Here is a 15,680-nt window from a genome sequence, read left to right on the forward strand (position 1 = left end):
TTTATTTGGATCTATTATATTATCATTACATATCGTTTCACTTTCACTTCCATCTGTACAATACTAACATGTATTCAATGAAATGAAATGTAAGGAACGAAAAACCTTAAACACAATTTGTAAACAGAAAATTTAACAAAATCGACTGAAGTAATTTAAGGTGAATGGGGAAGTGATCAGAGGTCAACATAGAATAACACAACCATTGAGTGAAAGCACAACCTCCATTTGAATTTGGGACTGGTGAGATTGAGTCAGCTTCATTTGTAGATGAAGGAAAGATTGGACTTTAGCATGTCAATATTGCACAGAACAAAACAGGACAGAATCAAAGTTGGACAGACATGGTGCTGATGACAGAACTTTGTATGATTCCATATAAACTGCACCCAACCTCACTGTATTCTGAATGGTGGATGTACATGTAAATATGATCTGAAGCACTTTTGAAGCCTAACTGTTACTCACTCAACCCCATAGGATCCTGGGAGATCTACTGCCAGGATCAGAGTGTGTATTCGAAGCCGTCAAGGCGAACCGCGACACCTGGATGCAAATACGAGAGACTGCCAAGCGCAAGCCCATCACCCACGGCAACTCCTTCGACTTCTTCAAAATGCTTGACGAGGATGATAGCAACAGTCTCGTCAACAATGGGGAGGGGGGCAAGGATAACCAATGACAGGCATGATTCTTGTTTGACGTATAGATTCATACATATCCTATTACTTTTATACAAGTGGAGATAGTAAGAGTACTTTTGGTGGGAGCTGAGCTAATGGAGCTTTAATACCAACAAGTTGTGCCAGCAAGGCGAAAGGATATAATATCATTTTTATACCAGCTCTGCAAAATGTAAGCACGTGTGTACAATGTGTAAATAGTCAGTGGGAAATATTGAATGTTCCAATGCTCCAGACGTGGTAACTAGATGTCACAGGTTGTACATGATTAAAATAAACAGTGGTGAGTGTCAGATCATGCTGTTGTGTTCTCTGCCTCGTGTAAGTACAATATGTAACCCACACCAATTCATTTCCTTGGTTAGAATATATTAAAAAACAATGCTAAACTGGAAGATTGACTGGAAAACTTAGTTTTGGGGGAAGGTCTTAACCAAAGTACAATCAGTTGTTGGGAGTGAATTCAGGCCTATTCAAGTTTTTCTCCCGTCTCACAATGTCCAAGAGATTGTGTCGCAGAACCATGGAAATCAACTGGTGTGATCTTAGCAGTTAATGCTGTCAATGTTGTACATAGATATGGTTCTGTCATATTTCACAGCTTTTATAGATTTAGCTTTTAAAAAAGCACTCTTGTACGTACACACTACAATGTACATTGAACTACAACTTGTCTTAGAACTGAACATTTTCTCACCCTGTAAAAAGTTTGGTCCATTTTATCTGTTGTCTTGTATGTAGTATCACCTTTGGATTCCAATGAAGATTTGATGTTTGCCCTTTGCTCTTATTAACACAAACCACGAAGGAATGATTATTCTTTTTTTTCTACCAGTTAAAAGTTCAGCTGAGGAGATATTTGTACTTGAACACATTACAAAGATGAATGAGACATGGATTTCCTGACTGCAGTTTTAACTTACAAGTGTTTTTACATGAGCACATGCTGTGAATACAGGTGAAGGGTGGAGGGTAAGTTAATGATTAGCTATATAGAGATGCCGTATTTGCTGTGAAATGCTAGACTCTGCATTACAGTGTTATTTTTCTGCTGCTAGATCATCTATATGTCCCCCTTTTCTGGTGCAAGGTCTGAGTGCAGCTCAAAAACAGTAACTCTACTGTACTTTTCTTTGCACTTGCCAATCACCTATTGCTTTTACTATACTGTTTTATCAATGCAAAGATATGGAAAAAACCTAGCCAACACAAGGCGTGTTTATCTTCAACATAGTAACACCAATTTGGAAGAAGTTCCCTGTACTGTAGCATCCTGAAAGTAAAGTGTTCAAAGCTGACTACACTGTACCAGCAGTGAATAAGCTTCACAGATGTCAGCCATCTCTTGCCATGCATATTACTTTGTCCAACCATACATGTAACGTTAGTGTGACTAGTTCACATCTTTCTAGTACAAATACATGTATTTACATTTTACGTAGACAAACATGAAAAGCAACCTTGCTAAAATAGGAATTTTTTTATGCAATTGGGAAGCAAATGTGATATTTCAGATGTGTTATAACAGGTCCTTTTCAAGAGTATAGTCTGAGTACAACTGGAAATACAGAATGGAAAAAGTAACAAGCTTAGATCTCAAATATCCAATACACTTGCAATGTTTTTCTGTTTTTGGAAAAGAATTCATAACAGGATTGTTTGTACACATGTACCATTTCAAGTCACTGTCAGGAATTTTGATGTCATATGAACATATATCATACCCAGGGTACCAAACTAAGATCATCTTTTATATAGATCCTGTGTAGACAATAGATATTAAAGTGGTGTCACATGCATTGATTTATAGTTTTTACCTGTACAAATGTGTAAGGCTAAGTGTGTTGCATTTTAAATTGTTTTGCTTTGCTGTAGAGCTTATGTTAATGTAAAAGAAAAACAGTATATTATCTTGTGTCCTCTGCAGAGCTTTGTATTTGTAGCCTATTACGTTGATTGACATTTGCACATGCCATATTGCAAAGCTCTTGACCATTCCAACTTAGTGTGTATTTCTTGCATATACAAATACAACTCATTCTACCTCCATGGGGAGCATGGTCTGACTCTGGCTGGTGTCATTTGGTTGTTGTAACTCCTGACTTAGTATAGCACTAGGTCTGTGTAATGGTCGTTATACCCTGGACAAAAGGTCTGTATTGGTATACCCTGGACAATAGGGTGCAAATTGGCCCTTTACCAACTTGGTCCAGTTAACACGGCCCAACCTCAATGTGTTAAGGTTTGGATATGCTGTAGGGTGTTGGTATAGTAACAATAAGTTCTTCATCAAATCGATTCAGACAAATTTTAACAAAGGAGTCGACCTGTTAACCATTGTGTCAGCACCATGGTGTGTGGCGCATGTAACGTTAACGTTGCTGTTGGTTGTTCTCGGCTATTTGATATGTTCAAAGACGGTTAATGCTGTTGGAAACTGTTTTGAATCAGCTACAGAAGAGTTGGGCTGTACCCGGAACCGTGCCCTGTATAGAACTGCACGGGAAGCCTGGCGGGCGGAGCCGCCGACACGGCCGGACACAGCCACAGGATCACACAGGCCTCTGCTTGTTTTGATTTAACTTAAACTGTAAAAACTTGCGTGGTAGTGTTTCATTGACTGAGACCCCAATTCATCACATAGGTGATACTCTAGATCTAGCTCACATCTTCGTCAACATTGTACCGAGTGGCAGCGCACAGTGTGTTTGTTTACACAAGTTGAACGTGCATCAACTTAGTTGGCGACTGCCATGTTTGTTGACACTGTTGCATCCATGAAAACCCCTCCCCAGTTATGTACGGTAGCACACATCTTTGTACGTCATTCTTTTAAATGTTGGCATTGGCTTTTACAACAAGAAGAACAAATTACGTTCTGTAATGTTCATAGCAGGTGCAGGGGGAATTTGCATATATCCCATGATGCACCGCGGTCTCAACTATATATACGCTCGAGCCGTGACGTCATCATTTGAAAAATGGCGGGTTCCGGTGATGGTAGCATCCCGGGAGCTCCCGTAAACACAGTGTTTACGGTTGAACCAAAGCTGTTGCAGGACGCTCCAGAAGTTTTACTTTGCTGTGTAAACACTCACCAGTTCCCAATCCATTTCTCGGGGGTTTCGTGCATCGAAGTAGTTACACGGCGCTGTCACATAGCAGTACCGGGCGACCCGCCGTCAGTGCGCCGGCTGTGCTTGATGCCTGATCGGAACCTGGATAGCCTGTTCGCCGGGGTGACTTCCCCAGTGAAACTACGGATCAAGTCGAGTTCTACCATTCATGTAAGGTTTACTTTATTTCGTAGATCTTTTAGGGACCTTCAGTATTTTTGATGGTTCGAAACAGGAATAATTGTACAGCAACAGAAAGGCTACGAATTATAGGGGGCATGTAACGTAACGGTAACGTACAAATTTTATCGACTTTGTCATGTTTTCCAGTGGCACTATATTCCTTTTTAACTCTGATTCAAATCGAGTTCTATTATAGTTTTATGTACTAGTATTTGATAGTTATTTCTTCATTTTACATCACCACCGGCGATTGTTTTGTTGTCGAGTATTTTCACAGAAAAAAGGTACAAAGTGATGTGGGACACATGTAATGTATTTTCAGCGTTGAGTCAGTAACGTTAACAGCTAACTTAATCGTTAATGCTTTTCCTTTTGCTTCAAAATATTACTGGGTATTTGAATAGGATTGAAAAACGTGTATCATGTGAAAGGTAATTTTTCCCAGCCACTTTATTTGTAAAAATTATTTGCTGTCAATGGTTTTAGTTTTACATCATTTCAGTGTTTGGGTATTGGAAGGGGATAGTTTTTTTTTACTGAAGACTCGCTAGCAATATTCAATTATCTTTTAAAAATACAAATACTAGAGTTTCACGACCCCATACCTTTGTCAAACAAATCTATCTTTACTAATAGTAGAAATCATGTCTGTCTGAGAATTGAGGCATTTACAAAAACTTGTTTCTCACTACAACCATTGTGGAATGGAACATGTTGTGAAGTATGTACTACATGTATAGGGTAGAAGCCCCCTTGTTAGGTAGCTTTAAATAATAATGCTTGGAACTTGGAGTTAAATAGAAATGGCTTTCTTTCAACACAATTGGTTAGCATAAAGTGTTGTGTTATAGTGACATATTGGTTGATTGCTGAATAAAAAGTTCTAAACCGAACTATGCGGCTCCAGCTGTGTCTCAGAGTCTGAAGGATGTTTGCAGTGTAACTGTAAGACTGTTGGCTTGAGGACCGGTAGTTCCCCCAGACAATGTTATTGCCGTAAGTTACTTAGTTTGCACGATAAAGGGATTCAGTGTGCATGGTTTTGCCCCAAGATTTGAGACCTTTGACCCATACTCGAAGGCCTAACATGTTAGCACCATGTGTGTGTTTCAACATATAGTTAGTGTGGTGTGACTGTGACAATCTTTAGAAATATTTACTAGTAGTTACTTTGCTACAATCTTTTTACTAGTTTTGGGATATTCTCTCTGTACGTTGTCCTTAATAACTGATATACGAATGAATGCTGTATACTCTCAACATTCAAAGGTCATAACTTAAAGAATGTGCATTACTTGAATTAGATTGTAGAAATCATCAAGTGGTAGTGGAAAGCCATTTGACTTGAAAAAGGTGTGTCACGGATTTGGATAGCTACAGATTTTAGACGATGTGACGACAAGATCATGCGGTTTGCGATGCTGCTGTTTTCATTTCTTCTGCTGTTTGCGTTACAAAATATGTCAAGACATGTATCAATTAGCCATGCCCTCAGAAGTAGGACCTGGCTCTGCCCCCAGACAAGTGATGACGAAAAATCATGTTTTGGAATGGGTCACGTCTTGGAATGCAGCTGGCATTCAACTTCGTGTTAGTTCAAATCATGTTTTGGAATGGACGGAGTTTTGGAATGCAACAGGGTTAACTAATGCAGTTACAGAACAATCATCTCCAAGCAGATTCTGCTTTTCTTACAGTTCGAATGCTCTAAAGATGCTGATAGGCAGCAGGCCAGAGGTACCCTTCTTTGGGACACAGAGATACTGCCAACAGACAGTGCAGCCTTCATACTTCCAGCAGTGACGACAGATATCCCGGCTGACTTACCGTACGAGACAGACATTCAGCCTGTAGACCCCAATCTACCATACCCTGACCATTGCAACTGTCAGATGTCTGAATCTGTACAGTCACCTCCAATACTTTGCGACATGCAAACAGAGTCACAACTAGACCCTCTTGTATGTAGCTTGGAGGACTTGCATTTTTCTTCAGATGGGGGGGAGTCGGATGACCAAGATCTAGATGCAGAGTTGGAAGAAGACGAAGACACAGATAACCATGCTGCAAATCGTATGAGTGGGCAGATTTTTTCTGTTGTTGGCTCTACGTGGCATACTAGTTGTCAGGCTGTGCTAGATAAGTGTGAAAAACTGAGAAGGGAGGGAGAAGATGTCAAAGTCCAGGTAGCCTTTGAGCCCACCAATATCAAGGATAGGAATGCCATCGTGTTTGAAATGTTCATAGAAAACACTTGGCAGATAGTGGGTTATTGCCCAGGCCCCAAAGTCCCCAAACTGACAAGAGCAATGAGAAATGGTTTCATCACTGAGATTGCGATGCACAAGTTGACACATTCCTTCTGCTTCCCTGCAAAGAAATTCATGTACAAAGTTCAGGTGAAGATTGTGAAGAGAGGGATTTGGGAAGGCGATGCAAAAGACTACAGGTTCAATTCGGTCATTGTATAAAAAGTATAACGAGGCAACAACCCATCAACTCGATTTGATCTGTAGTTTTATTGGGAATTTTGTTACTCGCTTGTGCCTTCACTCTTAACTTTCTGCCCTGACTCACTATATTATTAGTGGAGGGCGATACCACATTGCGACTGCAAAAAAAAGTGGTCGCTGGTTGGATTAGGCAGTTGGTTGCTGGGAGAAAGGCAAAAACTGATATCTTATAAGGTCAGAACCCGTATAACACTTAGGACTATGTCTATACATGTTCTCCTCTTTCCTGACTTGCAACAAAATAACATCTTTTATGAGTATCATTGAGTAATAAAACTTAAGGTTCTGAAGAAAACAAAATCTGAAGAGCATGCCTCATAAGTTCAATAACTAGTTTGACAGTTACAATAACTAGTTACAATAACTAGTATAACACTTGCAACAATGTATATACCTGAGTTCTCTTCTTTCTTGACTTGCAACAAAATAGCATCTTTTAAGTATACATTCAGCAATAAAACTAAAGGTTCTGAAGAAAACAATATCCGCAGTGCTTGCCTCATATATACAATAACTAGTTTGACAGAAGGATACTTCAAAGCATAACTAGGCAAAAACCTGTATAACACTTGCGACAATGTCTATATATACCTGTGGTCTCAAGATCAAAAACTGATTGTCATATAAGGTCAATACCTGTATAACACTTGCAACAATGTGTATACCCGAGTTCTCTTCTTTCCTCACTTACAACAAAATAGCATCTTTTACAAGTATACATATACAGAATAAAAAGTAAACATACATAAAATAAAAGACTTAGATATATACAACAGTGGTGACAGGTGGAAACAAGTGGCTACAGGCACTTTCTTCTGTAAAAAAACAAACAATGCTTGGTACCATGACTAAAAAGTACATTTATATCAAAATCTCACTCATCAAAAAATCGGGCAAGTGGGGTAGGACATGAGCTTGCCCAATCAGCACTTTCACTTGGCTAGGACAATAAAACTTTTGGACTTGTCTAACCCTGGATGTGGATATAACAGTTTAAAAGTAATCTTCTAAACAGGTGGCAAGCTATTTGGGACCTCAGGCAGTGGCACTTCTGGTCTGTGCAGTATCTGCCTGATGGTCCCCCTGTTCCTGACCGGCAGGACACCCCTTGCAGTTGTGAAAATCGAAGCGTCTTCCCTTCTACAAGTGCGCAGTCGGTGGAGGCGCAGACGACCATCCTCAGGGTCATCATTGAAGGATGGGTAAGTGTCTTCTGCTTCTCTGAACCTCTCACTGATTGTCCAGTAATAGAAAGGCAGGTCCGGGTCAATTCTCTTTGAGAATTCCCTGTGAAAGACAAATAAATAATTACAAACCTGTTCAAGTGAAATAATACATGCCATGGACACAAGAATTGTGCCCATACTGCCCATAATGACCTGTCCACAACTGATTTGTAATGTACGTCGCAAGTACAATGTGAGTACATGAAATCTTTCAATAATTTTACAAAAAGACCATACTGTAAATGTTTGAAAAGATACTTAAATACCTGACTTCTGTAGGCCATCGAGCATGCAACTCCTTGAGGGTAAAGGTGTTTCCCATGTGTCGGTGAAGTCCAGCAAAGAAACACTCTACATCGTCTGTCGTGCTCGCTCTTGGATGCTCTTCATAGCCAATTGTCGCACTCTCACTTCTCCGCAGCTCCATTGACTCGATATTTGTTGTGACCGCGATGAGGGTTTCTCGGCTCCACCCAAGTACTCCTCGACCGAACCTAAAAAAAGCGACCAGAACAAAGATATTCATTTCACTGGGTCTTTAATCCATCTAGGCATTCTCGAGTTATACTATTTGGTAAAGCCCCTATCTCACTGGATTTGCAAGTTAAAGAGAGCGGTTACTGCATTTTTTATATCTAATCATATTCATTGTGTAGGGTTTTCTTGCCTGTTGATGTCAAGAGTTGAGAAGTCTGGGGGGTAACGGCGCCATGGGGGGGAACGGTGATATGGCATCAGCTCATCAAGGATCATGTCCATCATGGCTGTGTTCTTCTCCTTCCTCTCTTCCTCTGAAAGCCCTCGGCCATCAGCTGCTTCATGCCATCCAGCAACGACTTCGATATAGCATGCTTCCCGGTGATACCCTCTGTGTCGGAGAAACCTGACCATGTTGTAGGACAGCAAGATCTCTGCATCGGTGACAGACTGCTTTCGGAAACCAAACAGGGCTGCCTCTGTTAGCCCTGGCTTGGGCTCACCATCTTGCGGATGGAGCGCTTCTTCGAGAGCATGGTGGTCAAACCACCGGGGAGGCTCTTTTCTGAGGTGACCAGCAATTCTCTTGAGGAGATGGCAATGATCTTCTCTTCTGTGAAGGTAGTTGAGGCCGTCTTTCTCTGGGACATACATGTGGTGTGTGAAATCAACCCCCTCAGTTCGAAGTTCCTCTATTCTGAGACGGTATCTGTATGTGGCCATTATTGATCGCAGCATGTCAGCCATGCACTCAGGCGAGTTGGCACGGAAGGTTGAGGGGCCACAATCTGGGGGCACGAGTTGTCCACGCAGTCTTACTACAGCATCCTCCTCTCTCATCTGCTCCACTGTTGTGAGTTTGTGGTATTCTTCAATCACTTCTGGTGGGATAGCCTTCTCCCTCATCTCTGTCAATGGCATGCCATTGTCATCCTCTGCACAGTGAAACCACAATCATCAATTAGTACAAACTGATGGGGAGTTCAGAGTCTATTGTGACATAAGCTGAACACATTTGGTTCGACAAGGGCAGAATTTGTGAGAAGATACAAGATGGCTTCACCATATTCCCCCTGCAGAATATCCCTGAAATCAGGTGAATTTGTTGCATTGTAAGTGTACTTGGGCCAAAGATATATCACACGGATAAAACATACTAATGTCAGTGGTACTGCACAGTCTGATATAATAGAGAGGCCAAACATTAAAGTCAAGTCAGCAGAGAAAGAAACTAACCTCCAACTTTCCGGAGTGACTTCAGCACAGTGTCAGAAGCCATCCTCCTGACACTGTCTTTCACCCCACGAATGATTTCATAGAGATGAATAGGGCGCTTGTTCCCAAGCGTCCTTAGGGAGTTGAACTCTCCATCCGTAACATCACCTGACAACAAATCACAAAGCACCACATCACTGATAGATTTGCAAAATGAAAAAGCTCTAAATGGAAAATTAGCTTTGAGTACCTAAAAAAGCCCCCAGCGCACAGGCTCTAGGGCCAACCCACTAGCATTGCACCAGAATATACCAATGGTCAACACCTCAGCAAAGACTACAGTCTACAAATGGACTTTATCATGAAGTTTCGTTGAAATGTCTCAATAAAAAAGACAAATTTTCCTATAATGGATTTTGTTCAGCTTTGCATCATTCAACAGAAGCACTGTCATATTACAAAAAACAGACAAGAGTAACACTCTACTTTTACTTTTGTGCTTTAACTTCAACTTTTGTCTTTACTATGTTTATAGTGGAGTTAAGCTTCACATGTAAAGGATAGACTCTTACCAACAGGTATCAGTCCCAGCTTCTTGGCCTCCTCATGGCACTTGTCCAGGAACTGCTGGAGGAACTGATCCCGGATACTGTGATATGGAATGAGCAGGATTGGCACAGCATAGGGCTTCTGATTTCGTCTTTCGTCAGACACCAAAACGACCAATGCATGATCAGCAGCCACTCTCTTCTTCTTGAAGAGATTGTGCAAGTAGGTTTTGTTGTCTTCTCTCAGTTCCACCAGACATTGGGCCACACGGCCAGGTTGAGGGGAAGCAGTTCCAAGAGCTGCCAGCAGCCTTTCATACCTACATAATATAGAAAGCATGTGCATGAAGGTAAAGGTAAAGCAGTCATCCTCAACTGATGTGAAGCATAAATTGTGCTTTTTCAAGTAGCTCAGGTACATGTAGTTGTGCAATGCGGCTTTGCTAACTACTTGATTTATATAACTATGCAGACAGAAAATTGAAGTCAATATTTCTAAAAGTCACCTTTCATAGAAGGCTTTGGCCTGCTCCAGAAGGGTATTGTACTCTACCCTGTCCCATGCCAGGTTTTTCAGCACATCTGTAGATGAGTTAGCCTGCTCGAATTTCTCCTTATACCTCTTGTTTGCTGCCTCAAGGCCACCTTTCAGCAGATCAATGTCTTCTCCAAGATCCTGAAGGAGACTGAGGAGACAGGCCTCTAGATTGCGTGGCACGCAGGACTTCCCAGCTTCCCTGACAAGGACCATGCGTCTGTCGTTGTCAGCCCTTAGCTTCTCCAGGCTTCCATCCCCAAGATCAACGTCTCCAGCCCATTTGCCCTTTGTAGATGTCTGCAGGGCAACCTTCAAATCACAAGCATCAGCCTTAAACCAGACACGTGCTCCTGGCTTCATCTTGGCAAAGGATTCCAGTGCAGCGATCTGTATATAACAGAACAAACTTTACTGTATACTAATCTGATATGCATAAAATAGTAAAAGTTTTCCCAACGTCCATGTCTATTCTTTAGTAGTGTGTCTACCAAATGAAGCTCAATAATTTCCATTCATAGACATCACAAGGAGCAGAACTGCTGATACTAGTAGTATTATTGCCAAGAAGAGAATGCCTCTGGAACAATTTTTCTCTTTTTTTTGAAGGTTTGCAAACTCACATGGATACTGGAGTTGCCATCAAACTTCTCATTCTGTGCCAGTCTGTACATGGTGTCCAGGGAGGGGGCGGCGACATTAATATGTGCCTGTCAGAGAAGGAAGAGAATCATATGTCAAATAAGACATGACAAGTAAAAAAAAAATAGACAAAAATTACACAGTAACAGAACAAGATGTACTTTCTTCAAATGCACAGTATTTAAGTGCCCCTAATTCTTTCACAATTCATGTTATCATACTACTCAAGGTAAATATCACTCTGAGCCAGCCTCCTTAGTACTGTACTAACTTAGGGAATCTACTGGAATAACTAAGTATGTCAAATACATACAAAATGGAATTGAAAAGGTATCGCTATTATGGCAAATATTCAGATACTACATTAAGTATATGGACTGGTTATCATCACAATTGAAAATTTGTGAAACATAAAAGCCATCTTTATACATGTAGTAACCTTCAATGGGTCCAAGTCAGTGCTTTCCAGGCCACTCCACCCTGGCCCCCGAAACAGCCTCAAGAACCTGGTTGGAAACTCAGCACACATGCTCTCCAACCAGCTGGCATAATCTGGAGAAATGCTGACCTACAGAACATACATGAGTACCATTGTATAAATTAATACCATAACAAGTTGGACATAACACTGTCTCTTGCTATGAAGTCTGCAATCTTCATCATATCTGATATCACCATAGATAATTTGTTCACACCCTCCTACCACAATGAACAAAGTTCCTGATCACACTTCTAATTGCCCAACACTACATGGCTTGGGGCCTGGCTAATTGCACAGGAAGATGGTAGCAAAAATGAATTGGGGTTTTTGGAAAACCCTGTCCAGTCCAGACAGGGAAATGGGGCGGAAAACCCTGTCCAGTCTGAAAAGAGGGTCTGCATAGGGGTTCCTGGCAATGCTTAAAAGTATTACTTCAGACAGCACTTACACAGCATAATGAGTGACCCAAAGGTGCAATATGCATGCACACAAAGTCAGTTCTGTCAAATGCAAAGTACCCAATTAACACTTATCTGGTAGGACATGAGGGGAGAGAATTGTCAATCAAACAATGGATAGTGAGTGTCCGTCAATTTCGGGTTGTTAAATAATGGCAATACATTACAAAGACAGGCTTTGAAAGGTTTTCTTTAAATGATAAGTGCGCAGCACTCATTTTGAGAGCTGGTCTGTTTAAATCCTGGTTTAATAGAATGACTGCGAAAGGTTTCAATATCAACACGACTTTAGTACACAATGTTATAACATTACAATATATTTTACAATGCACTACAATAAAGCCGAGATGGCATTTTTCAAACGATAGTACAAGTTGTGAGCTATATAGAACTATGTATCCTTTTAAAAATAATGTGTTTTATTTGCAAAATTATGCCGTAAGGCTAATAGCATGTTCAGTCTCAAAGACTTAAAGAGTAGACGTTTTTTATATGATGAGAAGTAACAATGATGGATGATTTTTGTTAAGTAATAATTTTTTTATGACATTGTGCCACACTTCAAGTTGATGTTATTTCTGTGCTTAGCCGTATTAAAGATAAAAAAAAATGTTGTTGTATACTAGTACTTAGTAGCTTACACCGTATACCCCCATGCAGACCCTCTTTTCAGACAGCTTACAATGTATACCCCCATGCAGACCCTCTTTTCAGACTGGACAGGGTTTTCCGCACTCCGGACTGGACAAGTTTTTCCGAAAACCCAAATGAATTGAGGTAATTAGTTACAAAATTAGACAAAACTAGCCAAAACAACAAACAAAAAACTAAGAAGGCATTCTTTACTGGAAATGCCATCATTTTAAATTAGTACATCAGATAAGTATCATTATATACTGATGCTAACCTGATGTACATTGGTGGCACTGAAGAACTCCATCTGGTATTGTAGTAATCCAAATGGCATCCTGTCAATTTGGAGCAGAGGGGTGGAGGTGCCAGGCCTGTTGGTGCTCAAGATGTGGGCAAACTTGTACAGGATGTTGGGCTTGTTGTGTTCTTGTAGGGTGGACATGGCATTGATGGACTTTGAAAAGAAGTCGGTTGGGTATGTGGAAATATTCTTTGCTGTAGCTACAACTGAGAACAGTTTATCACCAAAGGATAGAACTGAAGATGATTGAACGATTTGAGGAAGCAGCATAAGCATGAAAGAATCAAATTCTGATTGGGTCAGGGCCTTGCAAGAAGACAGTACTGTTGTGACATCATCCTGGCAGCTATGTTCAGTTTGTGTTTGCTGGTCCACAGTCAACTTCTTTGTCTGGCATCCCCTGCTGACTGTTTCTTTGGTTTTCTTTGCACGGCTGATTGAATTCGTCTCAAGACCAAAAGACTTCACAGCAGCTTCAAGGGATTCGTCGAATTTCGTCCTCCACTTCCTGCACCTGTTCCTCACTGTGTTTGCTGTGAATAGAAAGAGAAACAGTGTGTCACTGAAGAGAAACCTTTGCTATTGACAAAGTATGACTTCATATCCCAACACCTTGAGGGACTACACTCACACTAAATGTGAGAAATAATAGAACTTCTTTTGATTTCTATCAGTTCTAAACTTGTTGCAATAATCTATCAAGGTAAAGACAGCAAGAGCCATTGTTTTTCACTGACCTGAAAGAAGTTCACTGCTCCTGGTTGCCGTCTTGATTGATGTTGCAGCCTCTGTCCAAAAGGGACTGTTAGCGTGCCTCATTGGCCAGGATGCTGTGTCAGTGACATTTTCATCCTGATCAAGGTGGCTTAGATCCAAAAACTGGATCAATGCCTTGTCCTCCTTATCAGTCCACTGATGGTGTTTCACAGGCCGAGGGGACTTGGCCAGTTGAATCTTTGGGGTGAGCATGTGCCCCAAAGATCGTGTTATCTGTTGCAAATACAGGATACATGTAATTTGTAGCAAGGAGAAACTATAGCAAAGTTTGCTATAGTTTAACTGGTACTGAGTGTCATCATCAGTCTTGGCTCACCAATCTTACTCGACTTCTGAATAGTTTCTGCAAGGAGTCATGATGTAATAAACATACTATGAAATTACATCACATCAGTGCACTATGAAATAACATCACATTAGTGAAATAATTGTATTAATGGTATAATTGACAACAGTAAAACTGTCCTTAGCCTGTAAGGTCATCAGTGAAACCTAACAATTTGTAAATTTGCTACATCCTGTTGGACCATACCACAACAGCCAATGATGATCTTGATCGAGGAAACATTTTCTGTCTTATGGCAATTAATCACCTTAGGACTTAGGAAAGAGAGAGGTCGGCGAGCTCCTCCATCTTTCTTTCCATGTTTGTGCTGCCTCCTCTTCCCAGACGGGGTGTGACCACTCCCGCCAACATGTGGCCTCTTTTGGGGCGTTGATGGAGTTGACATCATGACTGAGGGAAACAATATTGGACAGTCTAAGATGATTTTTACCCTTTTATAGAATATATTTCCTTGAGGTATTTCAATGAAGTTATTGATGACACTTTGCTCACTTTGGGAGAATGAGACACAGTTATTGAACATGTCAATAAAGAACCAAAATTAAAGCAAAATGTACCTTTAACATTACAATTTAGGATAATTTTCTATCTATGGATGTCCCATAAGATATAAACTGGTCTGGTATGCAATTTTTTTCTGTTTCATTGGCAAGGATTAAAAACTCTCCAAAATAAACTATGATATTCATAAACATCACTGCTAACCTGGGGAATCAACAATAATCCATAAATTACAAATCTTACACACCACTGCACCACTTGATAACTTACAAATTCTGACAGACTCTCAAATTATGAAACTGAAAGACTAAAACTACTTTTTGACAAGATTTATTGGTCCAAATATCAACGACAGTACGTATATGACAGTGAAGGTGAAAATGTAGATCAGACTCCTTCGTATAACTCACAAGCAAGCCTAACCAGTCAATAATGACAAGATAGGTAAACAAGTTCTACGGCTATGTGATCCCGATCGACCGTCTGTTTAGCGAATATTAAGCCCACAAACGCCCACCCTTGAAAAGTCTGTGCTACATAAATCTAGTTCTTTTGCAAGTACAGTAATACGTTCAGGTTGGGCTCTCATGAGTTTCAAGTGAATTCATCGACCCGAAGTACGAAAATCCATCTTGGTAACTTCCGCCTTTGCGACATATACGATACCCACTCACCTCCGCATTTTAAGCGAGTTTCCAGTCCAACCAACAACATTTTCCGTTTGAATAGGTTTTCCCTGAATGTCTGCTAAGTCCCTATACTGTAACAATCTTTCCAAACTTTCTAAATTGCTTTAGGAAGGTAAAACTACGGCGCGTTCGTGTTTGTTTACGTGTCCGCCATCTTTTCTTTACCGGCTTATTTGCATATGTTAATGAGTTTAAAGGGCCTCCGCGCGACTGTCAGGCGTATGTAAACACGACCAACCATGCGATCCTGCGCGGCTGTTTTCGTGATCTTCCTATGAGTGCTTTTTGGTGCTTTTCGTTTTTTTAGACACACAATCAATCTACCATACGTAAACTACACTTTTTTTTAAAAAGCA

At 40.7% G+C, this 15,680-nt stretch overlaps 3 protein-coding genes across 5 annotated transcripts in view; 2 read left to right on the plus strand and 1 right to left on the minus strand.

The window, feature by feature from the left end:
* The window catches only part of LOC118419150 (cGMP-dependent 3',5'-cyclic phosphodiesterase-like), a 32,699-nt gene extending 29,953 nt beyond the window's left edge, over positions 1–2,746 (plus strand). For all 3 annotated transcript variants that reach the window (XM_035825463.1, XM_035825461.1, XM_035825462.1), the window contains one exon: positions 481–2,746. In XM_035825463.1, coding sequence (XP_035681356.1) covers positions 481–682 — 202 coding nt within the window. In that variant the 3' untranslated portion in view covers positions 683–2,746. The remainder of the gene's footprint in view (positions 1–480) is intronic.
* An 835-nt stretch (positions 2,747–3,581) lies between these two features.
* Positions 3,582–6,453, plus strand: LOC118420041. The gene is made up of 2 exons (XM_035826747.1): positions 3,582–3,970; positions 5,680–6,453. Exons 1-2 carry the CDS (start codon positions 3,665–3,667, stop codon positions 6,451–6,453), a joined length of 1,080 nt encoding a protein of 359 aa, XP_035682640.1. The 5' UTR covers positions 3,582–3,664.
* A 1,049-nt stretch (positions 6,454–7,502) lies between these two features.
* On the minus strand, positions 7,503–15,391 carry LOC118420042. Its single transcript, XM_035826748.1, has 12 exons — positions 15,310–15,391; positions 14,382–14,524; positions 13,749–14,001; positions 12,985–13,544; positions 11,578–11,706; positions 11,120–11,206; positions 10,468–10,886; positions 9,986–10,281; positions 9,435–9,581; positions 8,389–9,133; positions 7,988–8,215; positions 7,503–7,782 (listed from the first exon to the last, which is right to left on the minus strand). Exons 1-12 carry the CDS (start codon positions 15,347–15,349, stop codon positions 7,503–7,505), a joined length of 3,327 nt encoding a protein of 1,108 aa, XP_035682641.1. The 5' UTR covers positions 15,350–15,391.
* Positions 15,392–15,680: the final 289 nt, after the last annotated feature.

This window comes from Branchiostoma floridae, chromosome 7, assembly GCF_000003815.2.
Source record: "Branchiostoma floridae strain S238N-H82 chromosome 7, Bfl_VNyyK, whole genome shotgun sequence".
NCBI lineage: Eukaryota > Metazoa > Chordata > Leptocardii > Amphioxiformes > Branchiostomatidae > Branchiostoma > Branchiostoma floridae.

Bases quoted from the DNA above. Each gene is read 5' to 3' on its own strand.
- LOC118420041 (XM_035826747.1), top strand. From the start codon at position 3,665: ATGGCGGGTTCCGGTGATGGTAGCATCCCGGGAGCTCCCGTAAACACA. The intron at 3,971-5,679 runs GTAAGGTTTACT...CTTTTCTTACAG, and splicing joins AGTCGAGTTCTACCATTCAT to TTCGAATGCTCTAAAGATGC.
- LOC118420042 (XM_035826748.1), bottom strand. From the start codon at position 15,349: ATGTTGTTGGTTGGACTGGAAACTCGCTTAAAATGCGGAG. The intron at 14,002-14,381 runs GTGATTAATTGC...TATTTGCAACAG, and splicing joins TCTCTTTCCTAAGTCCTAAG to ATAACACGATCTTTGGGGCA. The intron at 11,707-12,984 runs GTTAGCATCAGT...TATGTTCTGTAG, and splicing joins GTGCCACCAATGTACATCAG to GTCAGCATTTCTCCAGATTA.